Here is a 17,175-nt window from a genome sequence, read left to right as displayed (position 1 = left end):
TGTTGATAAATGCAAAATTTTGGGGGTTGAACATACTATCAAGCAGTGTTTTCTCAGGAAATGACCTTGTGTTAGCTGAGCCCCAATGAGCATCCAGGTCCATCACAAGTGTGAGCAAAAGCACTTCAGCTCAAATGTTTTGTGCTGAAGCTCAAGAGTCTCCACATGAGAAGTTATGATGGATCAATGCCATAGTTCATGCAGTGCACTAAACTCAGTCCCATTTGAGCACTAGCTGATCAACAGCTCTGGTGACTGACAAATTACATTAATCTGTAGAAATGCTCAGAACTGTCATCAGCAGATTTGCAATTTATTGTACTATTTACTCACTGTGGCATCTTTGTGCTCATGAATTCCTCATACTTCTCTTACCTGATTGCCATCACCTTTCTGTCACAGCCAAAGGCTGGTCCAGCTTTTGGGGGCAAGGCAGGCTTGTGCTTTCTTCTAAAAGCAGACATAGAGCAGTAGGGAGGCATTATCTCTATGGCAGCCTGCCCTGGAAGAAATAAAATGAGGGCATGTAAACAAATTACTGGGATTCCAATAGAAGGTAAAGTGGGGGGAATAGTAAGGCAAAACCAATTTTGCAGTTCAGTCTTTACTTGGAGATGTCAGGGAAGTAGCAGGTAATAAAGGACCAGTTGACATAATGTGTACTGGCCTTTTCCAAAGTTAAAGTACAACCCCCAGATAAGTGCTGGGAATCAAGAGCATTCAAGGGATAAGCACCAAGAAACTTGATTTGACAGGTGAAAAGGATTTCTGTAATTTTAAATGTGATAGAGTGCAAAGAACATGCAGTGCAGATATGACACAGAGAAGTCATATGTTCAGTAGGAGAGTGGGTGATTTGTGATTGTGTGGATGATTTATGGGAAAGGAGATAAAAGGAAATTTTGGATATTTAAAATGAAGAGTAAAATATCACTTTGAAGATCATTAACCAGATAGCACTCTCTGAGGGTAATATTTTTTTTTGCCTTATCAGTAATGCAAGTTATCTTCATCTAGATACTGAATTATCCTGATAATAAAGTACATAAATAAATGTTTTCTTTGTTGATATAAATTTATCATCTCCTGTGTATGATAACAACTGTTGAGTAATTTGCAACTAACCTTCTCAACCTTTGCCTCTGCAAGACCTTGACTCTTTGCTGATTTCCAAAATGTTTAATCTCTATTGGTTTTTAATCATCTTATTTCCTTTATTCAGAGTAAAACTAAACTGCACGTGTGTTACTCAGGTTTGCTGAGCTGTTTCTCATATTGTCATCTTACTCTGTCACTCAAGGTTATCCTATCCTTTTCCCAGTGTTAGCTTATGCTTCATGCCATATTTCAGCCCATAAAAGGAGCTGAGACAGCTAAAGGAAAGAAATAAGTACTTGTCCTAAGAAAGGGAGAGCAAGATGAAGGAATGGGGCCAGAATCGGCCAGACACCAGCACAGCAAAAAGTTAACAGCAGATTGTCATAGTTAGCCATGGTCTGAGCACAGGCACAGCATGGATGTCTGATCCAAAACTGCTTCAGTCAGTAGAGCCCAGAAAAAGAAATCTTAGCTCATTTTCACAAAGACTTTGGGAATTGGGCCACAGGAAAAGTATTCACTTGATCCATACAAGTCAAGGAGTTTTCAATGGCTTGGATTAATTTTTGCACTGTAATGTAATGAATGGCCTTTGAGCAGAAAACACAAGGTATCCTTTTTCTTTACACTGGCTCTTTGGTAAGAAATAGTGAAAATCAGAGATTATAAAGAATAGGTCAGAGACAATACTGAGAACATGGTAATTTTGTCCTGTAAGGCAAGGGCACTCAGTTACCTGAAGTACTTATTATCTTCTACGATCCAATTACCTGGTCTCAAGCAGCATGTAACAGAAATTCAAATGTTTTGATGAGGAGGATGAGAGGGAGAGAGAACAATGACAGATGAGATTCTTTTAGAAAGGACATGTAAGAAAGAAATTTACAGGAAATTTATAAGGCTTGGCTTGAGGTCTTAGCTTTTATTCAGTCTTCCTTGATCACTTCTTAAAGCCTTCACAGAGGACCTCTATTGTGAGAACAAGGTGTGTTTTTACCCTGAAATTTGCACTTGGGACTAGAGTGACCTCTCCAGTGAGCTTCACTTAGGTCTCTCTTTCGTTGGGCTTTAGTTAAGTGCTAAGATCAATGCAGTGACACAGACAGCCTTCCCGAAGCAAGATGCTCTCTAGCAAGGATAACAAAATACTTGTAAGGGCTAATATGGCCAAACCCCATGAAAGTGTTCCCAAGTCCTTATGGGACCTAACTTTTCTTTCTCCTTAAGCTGATGCTGCACAGCAGGGAAAATTTAAACAATAATCATTCCTACTGCTTCTCTCTGGCTTCCTGATAATTCAAAACTAATGCCTGCTTGTGGCGCTCCCATTGTGCGGTCTAAAAGTTCCATCCTACAGAGGGTAAATGACTCAATTTCTTACCAGTCTGGACATCCCAACTCTGCTTCATTGCACTTCTCCCAAACCAAGAGAGGAAACCAAGCTATGCATCAAAATGATTGAAATATAAAAGAGTTGTCATTGCCACCATGTGCTTAACATGCCAATTTTGCCACAAGATGTCATGGAGACTAGGACCTCCCCAGGATTTTAACTAAGGTTAAACATTGGCTATCAAGAGCAGGCATTGTTACATCCCAAGGATATTCCCCAAGAAACAGGGAATATCCATCAGCATGCCCAGATAAGTGAATGAACAAGTAATTTACTGCCTTGTCCAGGCATTTTACACATCTGCATCACCTACATCTTTGAAGAATGTGATTGTAACAGCAAAGCTCTTTTAAAAAGAATTATATTAAGTCTTTATGCAATTAGGAAGTCAAATCTGCCAAGACAAGAAGTCAGGGTTTTATATCAGGCCTATTTTCTTTCAGCCTGCTTTGTATTCAGTGTTTATTAAACAGCTAATTCTTAATCCTCAGTGTAGCCAGCTCCCACATAGGCTGTTCATCCCTCTTGGCATCCTTTACAGAATCCATTTTTTTTTGTTGTTGGCTGAAGGAATTATAATTAAAGGTTGTATTTTCTCTCCTTGCAGGCACAGCTAGGTTTTTGACTAGCACTGGGGAGAAGTATTCAAGGTGTGAAAGTTGAAGTGAGATCCTGTCATGCACAAAGACAAGCTCCCAGCATTTTATCACAAGATTCCTGCCTTACTGGCCCAGGTGGATGCAGTGAGGAGCTGTACAAGTTCCAGCCCATTGCATGAAGCTGAGAGTGATGATAAACCACACTTGCTGTAAGACAGAGGTGTAAATTGGATCTGGGCTGGCCTTGTACAGAAAGCTACACTTTAAAATGCCCTTTTGTGGGGCTTCTGGTGCAATGGGATAAACGTGATCAGCTAAAGTGTTAAAATGATTGGTGACTGTCTTTTATTTACTTTGGTTTGGCAGCACCTGTGGAAACAGTTGATGATTTCAATATCCTTCCTGGAACACCCCCATCTCCCTCAGAACTGCCACCTGCTTTGGAAATCTTGACATTTGGAAAAAAAAAAAAAAACACCAAAATGATTCATATAGAGTCAGATATGTGGGGGCATATTCTTCTCCATGGTGCTCCTTTGTCTTTAGTAAATATCATCAAGAAATAAATAATTTCCAGAATACATCCATAATGTGTATGTGCAAGATTCCTTGTGAATGCCAGGTTTGCCCACAACTACAGCATTAACAAAAAAGCCTGTGTCAGGTTTCCAGCATATGGTGTATTTCAATATACTGGGGGGTTTTGAGCTAGCAAGCAAAATGTATCTTTGAGACAAGAGATCCTTAGGGTCTGGTGCTCTAGAGGTCACTTTGCTTCTGGAATTGGGGCTTTTTTTGGAGGTACCTATGGATTTTTTTTTCCAGATGATTCAGCAATGGGTTCCATCTTTGAATTAATGATGTTCTTATTGAAAAAAGAAAGTGCAAGACTCCAGTTGCTAAGAATAAGAGCATTCTATCTAGTATCCAGTCTTTCATCTCCCTCTGGCCAGAGCACACTTGTGAAGAGCCCTTGTTTCTCTTTCGACACTTTCTTTCCTGTCTGAGTTGTGGTTTTTGTCTGCCAGCCAAAGGAGCAGAGGAGAACTCTTCTAAAAATAGCTGCAGGGTCTCCTGTGCACTGTATGAACACAAATTTATTGTTTCACCCTTAGTAAGCATTTCCTCTGGAATAATACTGATGTTTCCCATTCAGAGAGCAGCTGTGCCTGCTGGCTCTCTGTGGTTTTACTTCCTTCTCCTAAGGCTGTAGATTCCTGGGGAGTCTTTCTCCTAGGGTTGCAGTGTAGTGTGTGATTTTTGGTTTGTTGCTGAATTCTGGACATGAGAACATACCACACAGCTGATACGATCCTAAACAAGAACTGGGAGAAGGATATATCCATATATCCATATCTATATATCCATAGGATATATCCATATGAAAAGATGTGTTTGTAATGAATATGGAAGGGAAAAAAAAAGGTAAAAATAAACGTTTCTGTCATTAGATCAGTTTGCGAATTGAATGAGGTAGAACATTAATTTACGTGAAATACATCGACTTCAGATTACTGGGCAAGACCAGTCGTTTATGAGTGGCTGAGGTTGGCTCTGATGCTTTGTGCAGGTAAAAGAACTACACAGAAAACTGGTTCTGTGGCTGGTGGATTTCTGTGATGTGACAGCAGACTTCTTGTCCTGTGAGTGTCTGTTTTACCCTCCTGGTAGATCAGTTCCCCATGGTGCATGATGGCTTTTGCTTCACCCATTGAGGTGGACTTCTGCTGCTATCCTGGTGGTTGCCTTGCCCAGGAGATCAGGTTGAGCTTCTGATTTAATTCCTTATGTGGAAGGATGTTTGAGACTGCCTGTGACAATGAGCTGCATTGTATAGATGGCTGGCCTGGCGTTAGTCTGCTTTAATGAAAAAGCAGGTTACATTCAGATGAAATGGATTTAGATTTATTGTCTTGGGCAATTTCTTCCCATAGGTTCTGAACTCAATCCCAAGGCATAGTGATGTTGTTCATGACTCCAGTGTACAGCCAGTGCAGCAGCTCTCATGCTGCCTTTTCTTGCTGCTGATGTAATTTTAAGTAATTAGCATATTCATTTGTGTTTAGAAATATCTATACTCAGGACTCCCTAGGAGGCTAAAGTTAAAGTCTAGATTGGTGCAAGAGAAAGAGACCAGCTGGCCTTGCCTAGATTATTTGGATGGACAAATGGAATGTGTTACCTGATCCTGACGGTGCCTTACAGGAATTGCAACTAAAGATTAAGTTTAGGGACTTTAAGGACTATAATTTCTTCAACTCAAGAAGAGTTTGAAGGTGAAGATGCCAACACCAATATTAAATCTGTTACAGAGAAAGAAAATTAGAAGTAAAAGAGGAAGTTGCTATAATGCAGGTAACTGTAGTAGCTGCAACGTGTTACTTTCTAATAGCACATTTTTATTTATTACTCACAGTGTGTGATGTGATGTGGCCCTACAATCTCCTGAATGCCACTAGGCCAGTGGTATTTCCTACTTATTTTCTTTTTTCCTTTCCTCCTATTTCCTTTTCTCTCTCAGCAGCAGCGAGGTGCTGCTATGAATTACCTGGCCAAGTACAGCAGTTCTGCATGCCAGTGGAAGATGCAGGAGCATTTCTTTATGGACTTTGATTTGTTTTACAGAAATAAATACCTGGAAATCTCAAGGCTTAGAGCAGGAGCCTCTCGACAGTTACTTTTACTGAAAAATCATGGTTGAAAGCTGACTTTTGCCTGTTGGATCCTGTAAGGAGATGCTTCTTTCTGTTCTCCAAACATTTTGGAGTGTTTTTTGGGGTTTCTTTTTGCTTCTGGTCGAGCTACAGCCATCAACAACTTCTGTTGGAGCAATCCAAGACTATGAGCCAGTGAGTTTCATATCTGCATCAGAAAAGGATTTTAGTTTGGTTTTGATGCCAAGATGTGTTCAGTGCCTGAACTGGCCTCTGGCAGTGTTTTGCTGACAGAGGTCTTGCCTGGGCTGGGACTGTGAACTGAGACACCAGCATCAAACTGGGCACACACTGCTGATGAAATATGGCATTGTTGGTTTCATGTTCACTTAAAAAAAGGTTTTTCCTTTTCCAACCAGAGGAAGGTGATTGCCAGCAAGTCCTCCACTCCCTTTAGGCAGGAACACTTTGAAGTTCTGGCAGCACTGGAATGTCTGCAAGTGCAGCTGCTCTGAGTACAGCCCTGTGGTGGAGGCCTGAGCAGGGCAGGGTTTCATTGCAGGCAGGTGCTTGTTTTATCTGAGAGCTTGCATTAACCATCTCATCAGTCCTGCTAATAGAACTGACTCTGCTCCATTTTTATCCTCTCACAGTGAAGATCAGCATCTCACCCTCTGCTAGAAAACACTAAATTTTATAATTCATTAAATTTGCAAGGTTTACCATAAAATCCTTTGTAGATCTTTTAACAATGCCCTTCTCTGAACCCATAAGCATATTTTATAGAGTCAGCCAATCCCACTGGACTCTTCAGCTCTCCAGATCTTTCCCTTGGGTCTCCTGCCAGCAGCTCCTTAGATTGCAGGTTTTTGCATTGACTTTGCTTCTGTGTTTCAAAGAAACAGAAATCCGTGCTCAGAATGCAGAGGAAAGATTTGAAGGTCTTGAAGAGAAGCAGGAAGAAGCTCTGCAGGGAATCAAGAGCGAGAGTTTGAGCTGGAGAAAGATGAGGAAGGCATCCAAGAAGCAACAAACAAGGAAAGGCAAAGTCAGGCTAATCAATATTCTGGACCTTTTTCCAGATTTGGAGACTGAAGCAATCTTTGAGAACACCTCACTCATCTGTCTAATGCACAACTCTCCCCTGCTGGACACTTTCTGGTGTGTTTTCTCAACTCTGCCAGTGGTCAAGCAAAGAGGCTTTTAATGTGATTCTAGATCAGGGCAGAAAAAAACTGCTGAACATGGTCTGGTTTTGAGAGAAACAAATTTTGATTTTGACATGTAACATAGGGTCTGTATCTAGTAGATCACTGTAATAGGCATCATGTTCCTTGTGAGAAAGTAATCTCTGTGACAGTCAAGAAAGATCTGTTTAGGATCACTGATTTTGGATTAGAAAGAAATTATATTCCAGAGGCCACAGATCTTTTGTGTTTATAGCATGGGGCACTCTTGCTTTCTCCAGGAGGTATTTGAACACTGCTTACCTACTGTTCCTGCCCACTTGGTGTGGCAGTGACTTCCAAGCTTATTAGATGTAAAAGCATTTCCTTGTATCCTTTCTCAATTAGATCCACAAGATTTAAGTTTGGAGAAGGAGAAAGAATGGGAATTAAAATTTCTTTCTTTAGTCCTTCAGTGTATCTTGTCCCTTTGACTTCAAAATGGGAGGAGGGGCTAACTTGGTTTTAAGGATGTGATACCTTGGGCACACTTTAACTCTGTGGTATTTTTAATGGCTTTGGCTTGCTGTTTTTTCTTTCAGAAAAATTTCCAAGAAAGTATCTCAGAAGTCGTGGCCTGCTCAAGTCCCAAAGGGCTATCTCTGGCCAGCCCAAGGGATCCAGAAAAAGCAAACAGTGAAGAACAGCAATGGCTGAGTAGCGTCTTATTGCCCATTTCCAGTAGCATTTCACCCTGATCCACTGCTGTTACTCCTTACCTACTACCCTGACATGTCTCTGCCATTTCAGCATCTATACTGTTCTTCCTGCCTCTGCCACTTCCACGTCTTGCTTGTCCTCTGCCTCCTCCCACAGTTCTAACATCTTTACAGTTTGTCAGCCTCGTAAAACTATTGCCACCTCAACTTTCTTTGCAACACGTCTCTCTTGCCTTTGCCCCTCCTGTTTACACTCATCAATCTTTTCCTGCTGCTTTATTTCCTTCTGCCTCATCCCTGTTGGATCATGTAAGCAAGTTGTTTGCACCTCTTCCCTCTCATATCAAGAGGTTTTTTTATCTCAGTGCCAGCATGGCCTGGTTATGTATATGATACTGGGTACCCTCTTCATCCTCTGAGCTTCAGACAATCCAGCTGTCTGACTGATAAGGAGAAATATCTTCAAGAATCAGGATGACTCTGCAATTTGACCTATTCTCAGCTTGGAAGAGCAGGCAATGAAACTGTCAGGAATCACATCGGCTCAGACAACACCTGCCCTCTCCCTCAGAGTAAATTCTTGGAAACTTCTTCTGTCACTAATCCTCAAGTACATTTTTAAACTATGTTTTCCTTCAGCAAGGCTTTTGAGCATAGTATCTCCTGATGGTAAAATGACAAGTTTCTGCTGGCTCTGTATATGTAAGAGAGAAGATCCTGCTGGAACAAGGCATGCTTTTTGGAGCTGAGGATGCCCTTAGCTATAATTTGCCTTTCTGCAAGAAAGTGATATGTTTGAAAAACCCATGCCTGGCTTCTGCAACTACAAGAGCAAATAGGGTAATGGGTGTGCCCTGACCTAGTGCTGCATGACTCCTGACAGTCAACTCTTGGACTAAGTGTTGTTCCTTTGAGACTTTATCTGTAAAGCTGTTGGTCCTTCATGTGCCAAGAATCTTGGTGGGGATGGATCATTTTACACAGAGTTAGAAATGCAGCCAAAGAAGTGTTCAGAGACAGGATCAGCTGCAGCTCACTCTGTTGTATTATGCCCTTTTGTCCATACACCCTAGAGGTTGGGAAAGAAGGGCCAATTCCAGCAGAACCAGAAATAGCTTTAAGGGGTAACTACACAGTTCATGTTCCCCAGTGGAAGATGACAGAGCTGTTCAATTTCCCAGAGCTAATTTTTCATGAGCAGATCACTCCTGAGAGCTATCACAGACACACCAGCAGGAACCACAGTGATCCTGCTGCCCCTTCCCCTCAGAGGGTTACAGTGGCAAATTATGTAAGTGAGAGGTTACGCCCGGAGGTCAGGTGCTTGTGTGGTCACTGCCAAGTCCAGAGGTGGATTTTTCCCACTTCCCAGCCATTTGTAAGAGGGATGGTTGGCCAGGTGTCCTTGCTGTAAAAATGCTGGCAAACACTTGTAGATTGAGTATCATGGGAGCAGTTAGAGTTATCAGCAGGCGAAGAGCTGTGAATAAATGAAAATTCAAGAATGAGCAACTGGTTGGGTATCCCCTGCTAGGCAGGGGCATTATGACCAACAATGTGGGGGCAATTAGGAGAAGGGCAACAAAGTGCCCTTTGTCTTGACCTGTACAGGACACCAGGAGCAGAACAGTGGTGCTGGGAATGGCTGTGCAGGGAGATCTGCTTTGAAGCAAGGGGAGATGCGGTAGGTCAAGTAAAAGGGCAGGAGCAGAGCTGACGTCCACACAAAGGGCGCCAGGATGAGAAAATCTGAGTGCAGGGATATTTCCTTTGACAGTACTCCCAACTTTTTGCCAAGCGAAAGGACTGCAGTACCTGTAGGTTCCTGGTCATTTCAAACAGCTGTAGGCAGGAAAGATATATAGGAGTTTTGTGGCTTCTAGGATTTTTGAGAACTCTCTCTTTTCGTTCTCCGTGTTTGAAAATTACCAAGGCAGCTGCAGGCAGGCAAAAGTTCCTGTTCCTGAGCCTCTCAGCCAGTGGTGCCGGATTCCCCTTGTCAGCCCAGGGGGCGCTGGTTAAACGGGACCCCTTAACGTTTTTAAGTACCCAGGAGCTCAGATGTTGTCCTGCCTCACCACCCTGTGGAAGTGAGCAGCAGCACAGCCTTTCCTCTGCACAGCAGATGTGCCCGGCAGGGAAGCACCAAGCTTTAAAGGCTGCCCTCAACTCCTCCTCCTTCTACTTCAGAACTAAGGTTAAACGCCTTGGTTGTCGGGATGTATGTGGGTGGTTATATCCATTCCCAGGATGAATATGGCCATATCCAGGACACCACAAGCACCCAGCTCTTTCCCTCCTTGCAGGACCACCAGGATGGCAGCACACACCATTCTGCCTGTGTTGTTCCCCCACGGACTGTCGTGCTCCCACTCCCACCTGCCCGGCTGTTTGGTTTGTGGATGGGGAGCATGTAAGGACTGGGAGAGGGTCTGTCCTTCCTTCCAAGGTGATGGGGCAAGATGGATCAGACCCCAGGAGCCAGGCTGTAACATGTCAAGCTGCATCTGGCTCTGTGGAGGGGAAGGGATGATGCCCCACTTCTCTCAACCCCCTGCTCACACATTTGCCAGGCCTGCTCCTTGCACCCCACATTTTTTCCTTTCCAAAAAAAAGTAGAGGCTTTTTCTCTGTACAATCCACTTTATATTGCAGGCCTGGGCTGCTTTCCCTCCTGCCTCCAGGTCAGAACCTGATGGGCCAGCCTTCTTGCTCCTTTCTGAGCAGGAGCAATGTGGGAACCATTTCTCTCAGAGCATGGGTGAGTCCTTCTTGTCTTTTGGGATTTCTGGGAGCTTTGTGGTGCCTGTGAGGAGGCTGCTCACAGCTGGAGGGCTCTGGGTAGCTGGAGAGGCTAGGTTCATGGCATCCAGAGGCAAGGGCAAGATGAAAGCAGCAGGCTTCTCTGTGGTAAGGGAGTGCAGTGCATGGAGATAACGGAGCTGAGCAGCAGCTGGAGCACTGGACAGGATCTCAGCTGCCATCCGCAGGGACTCGGAAGCAGCCTTTTCCCCCTCTGCAGCGATCACCTACCAAGCAGGGGAAGAAGGAAGGTTCTGTGAGGCTGGGAATGAGGGGGCATGGACTGTTTGTTACAGCGGGAGGTCGCCATGGTGAAATTTTCGGGGTCAGTGTGATTATAACATTCCTGCTCCTTGAAGATCACAGCATGTACTAACCTCTTGGCATTGCCAGAAGTCTGGAAGTTCATGTCTGGCATGTTTTTACCAGGCCCATAGGAGCTCACAACTAAGCTCCCCTTGTTAGACTCAGCTCTTGTTCAGGAATTAAAGGAAACACACCAGCCCAGAGCCGTGTGCCTGTGTGACATGCCCCAGGGACCTCAAACCAGAGGTGGGAAAGAGTGGAGGAATGCTTTGGAAGGAGATGAGAAGTGTTCAGATGTTGGCATACCCGCACTTTGGCCTGTCTCTGGGCCTCCGCTTCCACAGCCAGGGACTGACGGAGTTCAGCAGGCAGCTGCACGTTGTTGCTGTGGTAGTAAAGACAGGCATTAGCTGGGTTCTTAGCTCTCCTGGCAGCACTGGATGGTTGGTTGGAGGCTTGGGGTGGGTTCAGTTGGTCTCTGCAGAGCACCTCATTCATATTCTTTGCCCCCCTGGGTGTCCCGCTTTTGGTATCTCACTTTAGCCTTCTACCTCCATTCCCATCCTTCTCTTTCAGCTTGGTCTTTTAGTGACCATGCTTGCATGATCACCAGGCAGCAGGGAGACCTCTTTGTGTCTCTGAGGCTTATAGCTCAAGCTCACTCTTTGTGAGGCAGCAGAGATTCCACTAGGACACAGCTCTCAAGACAGGCACAGGAATGTTCTGTTCACAGATTTACTCATTCACTGCCTGGATCTCTCTTCCATGTCCCTCTGTGTGATCAGTGAGTCCCACCTTTCTGCACAGACTTGAGTGATGAGCCCATCCCTACCAGTACTGAGACCCCAGGGCCTTTGATCTAGAGTGTGACACAGAGTTCAGTGCCTTGCTGTACCTTTTGGGCTACCAGAACAGGGTGCAAACTCTGCCTGCAGCAGCAGCAAAATGGTGATGAGATCCCAGCTAAGGATCCTGCTCTGGTTGTCAGGGCAGGAGAAAGAACAGTCTTGCATATGGAAATTTTACATGAGGCAGAGGCTGAAAAGGGTCAGGGAAAATAGGAAAATGAGAGGTGAGGTTCTACCTTGTGCAGAACAAACGCAGAGAGAGAGACAGAGGCAAAGCAGGAAGAGGAGCAGGCAACACAAGAAGCAGAAGACAGGTACTTGAAAAGGGAGAGACAATTCCCTTCTACTGGCATTTCCTACCTACATTTCTATTCTCTCCACTTTGATCCCCCAGCAGCCGGTGACCGCATCCAAAGCCACCTGTGAAGAAGAATATTTTTACAGCATGGGAACAACAGCAGCCCTGGCCTAGGCCCCTTATAGGGAGCAAGACAGGGCAGGGACTTAAACTGCAGGACTGTAAAGCGGATTTATCAGGTTCAGTGTGCTACTGGGCAAGGTCCCTCAGAAGTAAAATTACTGCCTTCACTTCCCATTTGTCTTTACCCCAGGGGTTTAGGGTGATTTAACTAGAGTCCACATTGATTCCAAGTGTGGAAGCCTTCTTCAAACCATTGTCTGTGACTCTGAGGAATTAGCCACCTGAGCTTCCATGCGGAGCCTCAATTCACCCTTTTATTTGCTGTCTCCCTCCCCACAGAAATACCTTTATCTCCTGGCTGATGTTCTTCCTCTCCAGCAGAAGCTCAGAGAAGGCTTGATGTGCCAGGAGACGCTTTGTGGTGGTCTGCACCAGCAGCTGGATGGCACTGGAGATGCTGGTCAGGTTGGTGAGGAGAAGAGAGGCGTTTTCCAGCCGGTAGTAGCAGACAGCATCTATCTCCAAAGTAACCATGTCTTTGGTCACCACCTAAGTAGAAGACATAAGACATTAGGGGAGATGGAGCTGGTTTGGGCAACTCTAAGGCAGCACAGAAAAGCACACAACTGAGAGAATTGTGAAGACTGGCTGAATGGTTAAGTCTTTGTAGCTTCCACCTCTGCTACTGACTGATCTTGGGCAAACTAGAGGTTACTTTGAGATGTTTTTCCAAAGTTTTCTTGGCAAGGATGAAGGTTTCAAGCATAAGATTTAACATAAAAAAGATCTCAGAATTACTATAGAGGGGGGGTGTCAGCCATACCTGATGGAAAGGAATCTCTAGGGTTTTGAGACGGAGGTCTATCTTGTGATAGGTGTCCAAACAGGGAAGGAAAAAGAAAAGGCCTGTGGGAGGAAGAGAAAGACAGCAGGTAATCACTAGAACTACAGAAATTACCTCTTCTGCTCTGGAGAACAAAGGAGGGTTTACCATGCAGAACTACAAAAGAACAGTCTTGCATGAAGAACTTGCAAAAGAACAGCAATACATAGGCTCAAACTCTCAGGCTGCTTCTTTGATGAAAAAGCCATCAGAAACTACCAGCTCTTAAAGGAAGGGAACAAAACCAATCCCATCTCCTGTCTGGCCATGTCTGCTTGGAGGGCACCAGCATGTGAACTTTAGTAAGGCATGCAGAAGAGGAGCAGCGTGGCTGCGGGGAGCTCAGTAAACACCTTACCGGGTCCTTTGGCTCTGCCAGGAAGGAGATGCCCAAGTCGGAAAACAATGGCTCTCTCATACTCCCGCACTACCTGCAGAGAGAAACAAGAGCTAGGCTGGAGAGGAAGAGGTAGGACTGGGAAAAGCAGCCTCACCAGCATGGGAGGAAGTTTATTCTGGAAAAGCCCTGCAAAGGGAGGATTTCAGCAGGTTGTGGCATCATCTCTCACTGAGTCACTTTACCCTTTGCCCAGAACTGCTGGCTAGCCTTGTATATGAGGAGCCCTGTGACAGACAGAGATTTGGTTACAGCAGTTTCCCAAGATGACCCAGAGTTTTGCTTCTTTATAGCCTGGCCAAACTTAAATAACCCGAGTTAAAATGTTGCTTGTTTCCCTCCAAGGCAAATATGTGCTCATCCTAAGAGCTGAACTGTAATACTTGTTGATATCAAGACAAATGTGAAATTTCCTGAGAAGTGGGAATCAAAATGCCTACAAGTGCCTACTTGTAGCCATGCTATAAACCTGAATAAAAATGAGAGGAAGAGGGAAAACCTGCTATTAACTGAGAGATCAATCTCTCAAAATTTTGAATTTAAAGCCTATTTACCCTGATGTTACCATGCAGCCATGTCTGGGCCAGGTAGGCTAAGGGACCTGTCTGAAAGTGAACAAACTTGCAATTTGTTTTTAAAAAGAGAAACTTTAGTTCCTTCCTGCTGGTATTTCAGCAGGAGTATTTGATAGGCAATGGCTGGACCCCTGTGCTGTAGCAACACGCAATAAAGGACAAATCAAAATTCATGATGAGTTGAAGAGGTATAAATAGGGGTCTTATACCAAAAACCCCTTTATGCTCATGTCCTACACATGCTGAATCAGTGTGTGACATCCAGAAAAGAAACCAAATCCTGAGAGGCCCCATGGCTATTCTCACCTTCATGCAGAACCAGACAGAAATGGGGAAGGTCATTATGATGAACAGGAAACACAAGATGGTCAAAAACCACTCACAGACACCCAGACCAGGAGACTTTACACCTAGGGAGAAACCCAACAGGACTGTGTTAGAAGAGGACTGCTCCCAAAATACTGATAGCCTAGTAAGTGCCTGCACACATCAGCTTCACTGCTGTCCTTTGCCTGGGCTCACTGTAAATGAACCACTTGGCTCTCTCTGGAGGTGAGTTAAGGAACACTCCCTGCTTCAGATTGCCAGGAGCTGCAAGGGTGGAGGGATAGATTTTGTCCCTGCTTTACTGACAAAAGTTGAGCCATGCTTCTCCTTGGTTGCTTGACTAGAGAGCAAACTTTATTTTGAAGAACTGGGGTTACCAAGCAGGGTTGAAAGGCTTGGAATGGGCAACTTTGCTGAGCTGGGGTCCCTGAAGTTTATGTGGAAAAATGAGCTAAAGACAAAGATTATAAATAAGAGAGAGCCTTATACATGCATAGCCTGAAGTGCTCTTCTCTATCAGAGTATTTCAAGTTGTTTTGGAATAGGATTTTAGTTGCATTCCGGCTCCCTAATGCAGTGGGATGGAGCTTCTGGTGCCACTAAAATATTCCTGTATTCTAAGAAGTCACCCCAAGGTTACTGGAGGCTGACTGGGGTGGTCAGCCAGGTTATTATTACTTTCTACATCTCCCCAAAGTGAGTGTGGCTTGCTCTGACTGCCCTTTGTTGTGCTCCTGTGTGAGGGAGAAATCGGCAGGTATGGCATGAGAACAGATGGAGCCAGAGAGTGGATCAGGATTTCCAACTGTGAAGTTGGAAAGTTACCATCCCTCCCACTTTTAATCCCTTACATCCCTTCTGTCCCTGCCCCTCTGCCTTTGAAATAGTTTGCAGAACCACCAGGTCCTGTGAGAGCTTCAGATCCCAAGAACCTGGGTAGTCACCAAAGCTCCTAAGCACTGCCCAATAGCCGTAATTCCTGTAATGGAGGCCGAAAGATGAAGCTGTGAAAAGCTAGAACCCAGGGAGCCAGGAGCAAGTCTGAACCTTTGCGTCACTCTGGGGCAGTAGAGGTGCCAGCATGGAAAGGCACGATGTGATGCTGGGCCCAAACAAGCCCAGTCATATTACCAAAAGGATCATGATGCTCCCTTCTACTGTAGTAGGCTGGGAATGTGCCTAACAAACACATGGAGAGGAGCTGCTCCTAAAGGTTATCCAGCAGGTGAGCGGCAAGGGTGCACCTCAAGGGCAGTTCTTCCCTGCAGTGAGCTCCTTTGGACTATGAACTGGCAGTAAGGCCAGTGCCATCCACCTGAAGGAGGCCAAGCAATAAAAGGAGAGACCAGAGCATGAACAGAGCTGCGGAGCAGCAAGCTGAAGCATGAAGGATGCTGGAAATGCAACTGCTTGTATCCAGGTTCACTGCTTTGCTGGATGGTGCTAATAAGCCTGCAGAAGCTGGCTGGGAGGCTGGCTGGACAGTCTCCCATATCCTATCCTGAGCATAAGCACACCTGTGCAAAGTGGGTGTGATGACACCATGCAGTGAGCAGTCACACTGTGACCCACGCAGCAACAAAGAGCCCACAGCTTTCCAACCCCTTCCCTTCTTTAAGCCATACCTTCCTCTTGCTGCTCACTATCCAGCAATGCCATTGCATCCATTTCTTCATCCGACACCACATCATCCACATCCACCACCGTGGAGGTTTGCACCCTACCATCACTCCCCGCGGTGCTCTTGGTCTCCTTGGCTTTCTCCTGCTTTACATCTCCCTTTCCTTTGCCAGCTTCTCTGCTGCTCTCTCTCTTCTGTCGTTTGCTCTGCGCAGCTGGGGACTCTCTGCGTCTTCGATGAGACTCCCTGGAAGAGCTCCAAGACCTTTTCTCCATCCTCATCTGTGCCAAGGAGCATGCAGCTGCCTAGGGAGTACAATGAGTACGTGCTCAAATTTATTGCAGCAGGCAGGAAAAGCAGGCAGGGGTGGATGGAAGGGGAGGTGTCACATCAAGGAGGTTGGTTTCAAGCTCATCACAGGCTTGTCAGGCATAATGGACAGTGAAGTGAGCAAGCTGTTTCCAGCTGCTCTGCTCTCATCACGCACTGCTGTGGAGATGGGAAGTAAAGTTAGATCTGGAAAGTTAGGGTGGACCCCAGGGGGACATTCTATTTGCATCTTCCTGCTTTTGGAAATAAAATACAACCAGAAGCACTCCGGTAATTTTTAGTAGATAGTTTCTGCAAAGCTGTTGAAAACCTACCTAAAACTAACTGTCAGGCATGCGGCCCCAAAGATATCAAAAGGGGAGAGTGGCTCAAGATAGAAAGCAGGGTGGAAAACATTTGCTGGTGAGACCAGTGTCTTACTTAGGAGTGGTTGGAGGGAGCGTTGTGGTAAACATCTGGGTGAGTACCATCTCACAATTCTCTGCTCTCCAGAAACTCTGGCTGGCACTGTGGAGGGACAGTGGCAGCAACAAACCTCTCTCTAGAGTCACATTTTAGCAAAGAGGGAAAGTAACTGGTCCCAGCTTTCCTGAATGGATGTTAATTTGAGAGCCATCACAGAGTTAAAGCTGTTGAATCTAAATCGCCAAAAGAGTTTGTGCCTAAGTGCCTCCCTAGTTTTCCAGAGCAGGAGAATGGTAGAGCAAACATAGAGGCTTCCTCTTTTAATGCTGCTCAGCCTGTGTTGACACCTGCAGAAACCTGTGGAAGAAACACTTTTAAAGTCACCAACTGTATTAAAGATATCAGCACCTGGCTAGAAATGACACTACAGAAAGACACACCTGGGACATAAAGCAGGACAGACTGAACTCAGGTATTCCAGTCCCTGGTGTGGAGGAGTGGCTGAAGGGAGTTGGGTAGACTGCTGGGGAGGTGCTGATCTTGTTTGTTCACAGATTCTTGTTTTATTGACAACTTGTGCTCCACCCGGAGTCAGGATATTGCAGGCAGGGAGGGCAGGAGCACCAGCTGC

At 45.1% G+C, this 17,175-nt stretch overlaps 1 protein-coding gene across 1 annotated transcript; it reads right to left on the bottom strand.

Moving 5' to 3' along the window:
- Positions 1–10,379: 10,379 nt before the first annotated feature.
- Positions 10,380–16,090, bottom strand: NPHS2 (NPHS2 stomatin family member, podocin). The gene is made up of 8 exons (XM_062497493.1): positions 15,814–16,090; positions 14,168–14,271; positions 13,248–13,320; positions 12,830–12,912; positions 12,352–12,555; positions 11,950–12,005; positions 11,044–11,122; positions 10,380–10,658 (listed from the first exon to the last, which is right to left on the bottom strand). The coding sequence occupies exons 1-8, from the start codon at positions 16,088–16,090 to the stop codon at positions 10,380–10,382; spliced, it is 1,155 nt and encodes a 384-aa protein (XP_062353477.1).
- Positions 16,091–17,175: the final 1,085 nt, after the last annotated feature.

This window comes from Cinclus cinclus, chromosome 8, assembly GCF_963662255.1.
Source record: "Cinclus cinclus chromosome 8, bCinCin1.1, whole genome shotgun sequence".
Lineage (NCBI taxonomy): Eukaryota > Metazoa > Chordata > Aves > Passeriformes > Cinclidae > Cinclus > Cinclus cinclus.
The sequence above is the reverse complement of the archived record's forward strand: the minus strand, read 5'-3'. Positions and strand labels throughout refer to the sequence as shown.

What these genes read in the sequence shown, in the direction of transcription:
- NPHS2 (XM_062497493.1), bottom strand. Translation starts at nt 16,090, where the DNA reads ATGAGGATGGAGAAAAGGTCTTGGAGCTCTTCCAGGGAGTCTCATCGA. An exon ending in ACATCAGCCAGGAGATAAAG is followed by an intron (nt 12,006 to 12,351) that starts GTATTTCTGTGG and finishes TCTTCTTCACAG; the next exon opens with GTGGCTTTGGATGCGGTCAC. An exon ending in AGAGACAGGCCAAAGTGCGG is followed by an intron (nt 10,659 to 11,043) that starts GTATGCCAACAT and finishes CCTGCTTGGTAG; the next exon opens with GTGATCGCTGCAGAGGGGGA.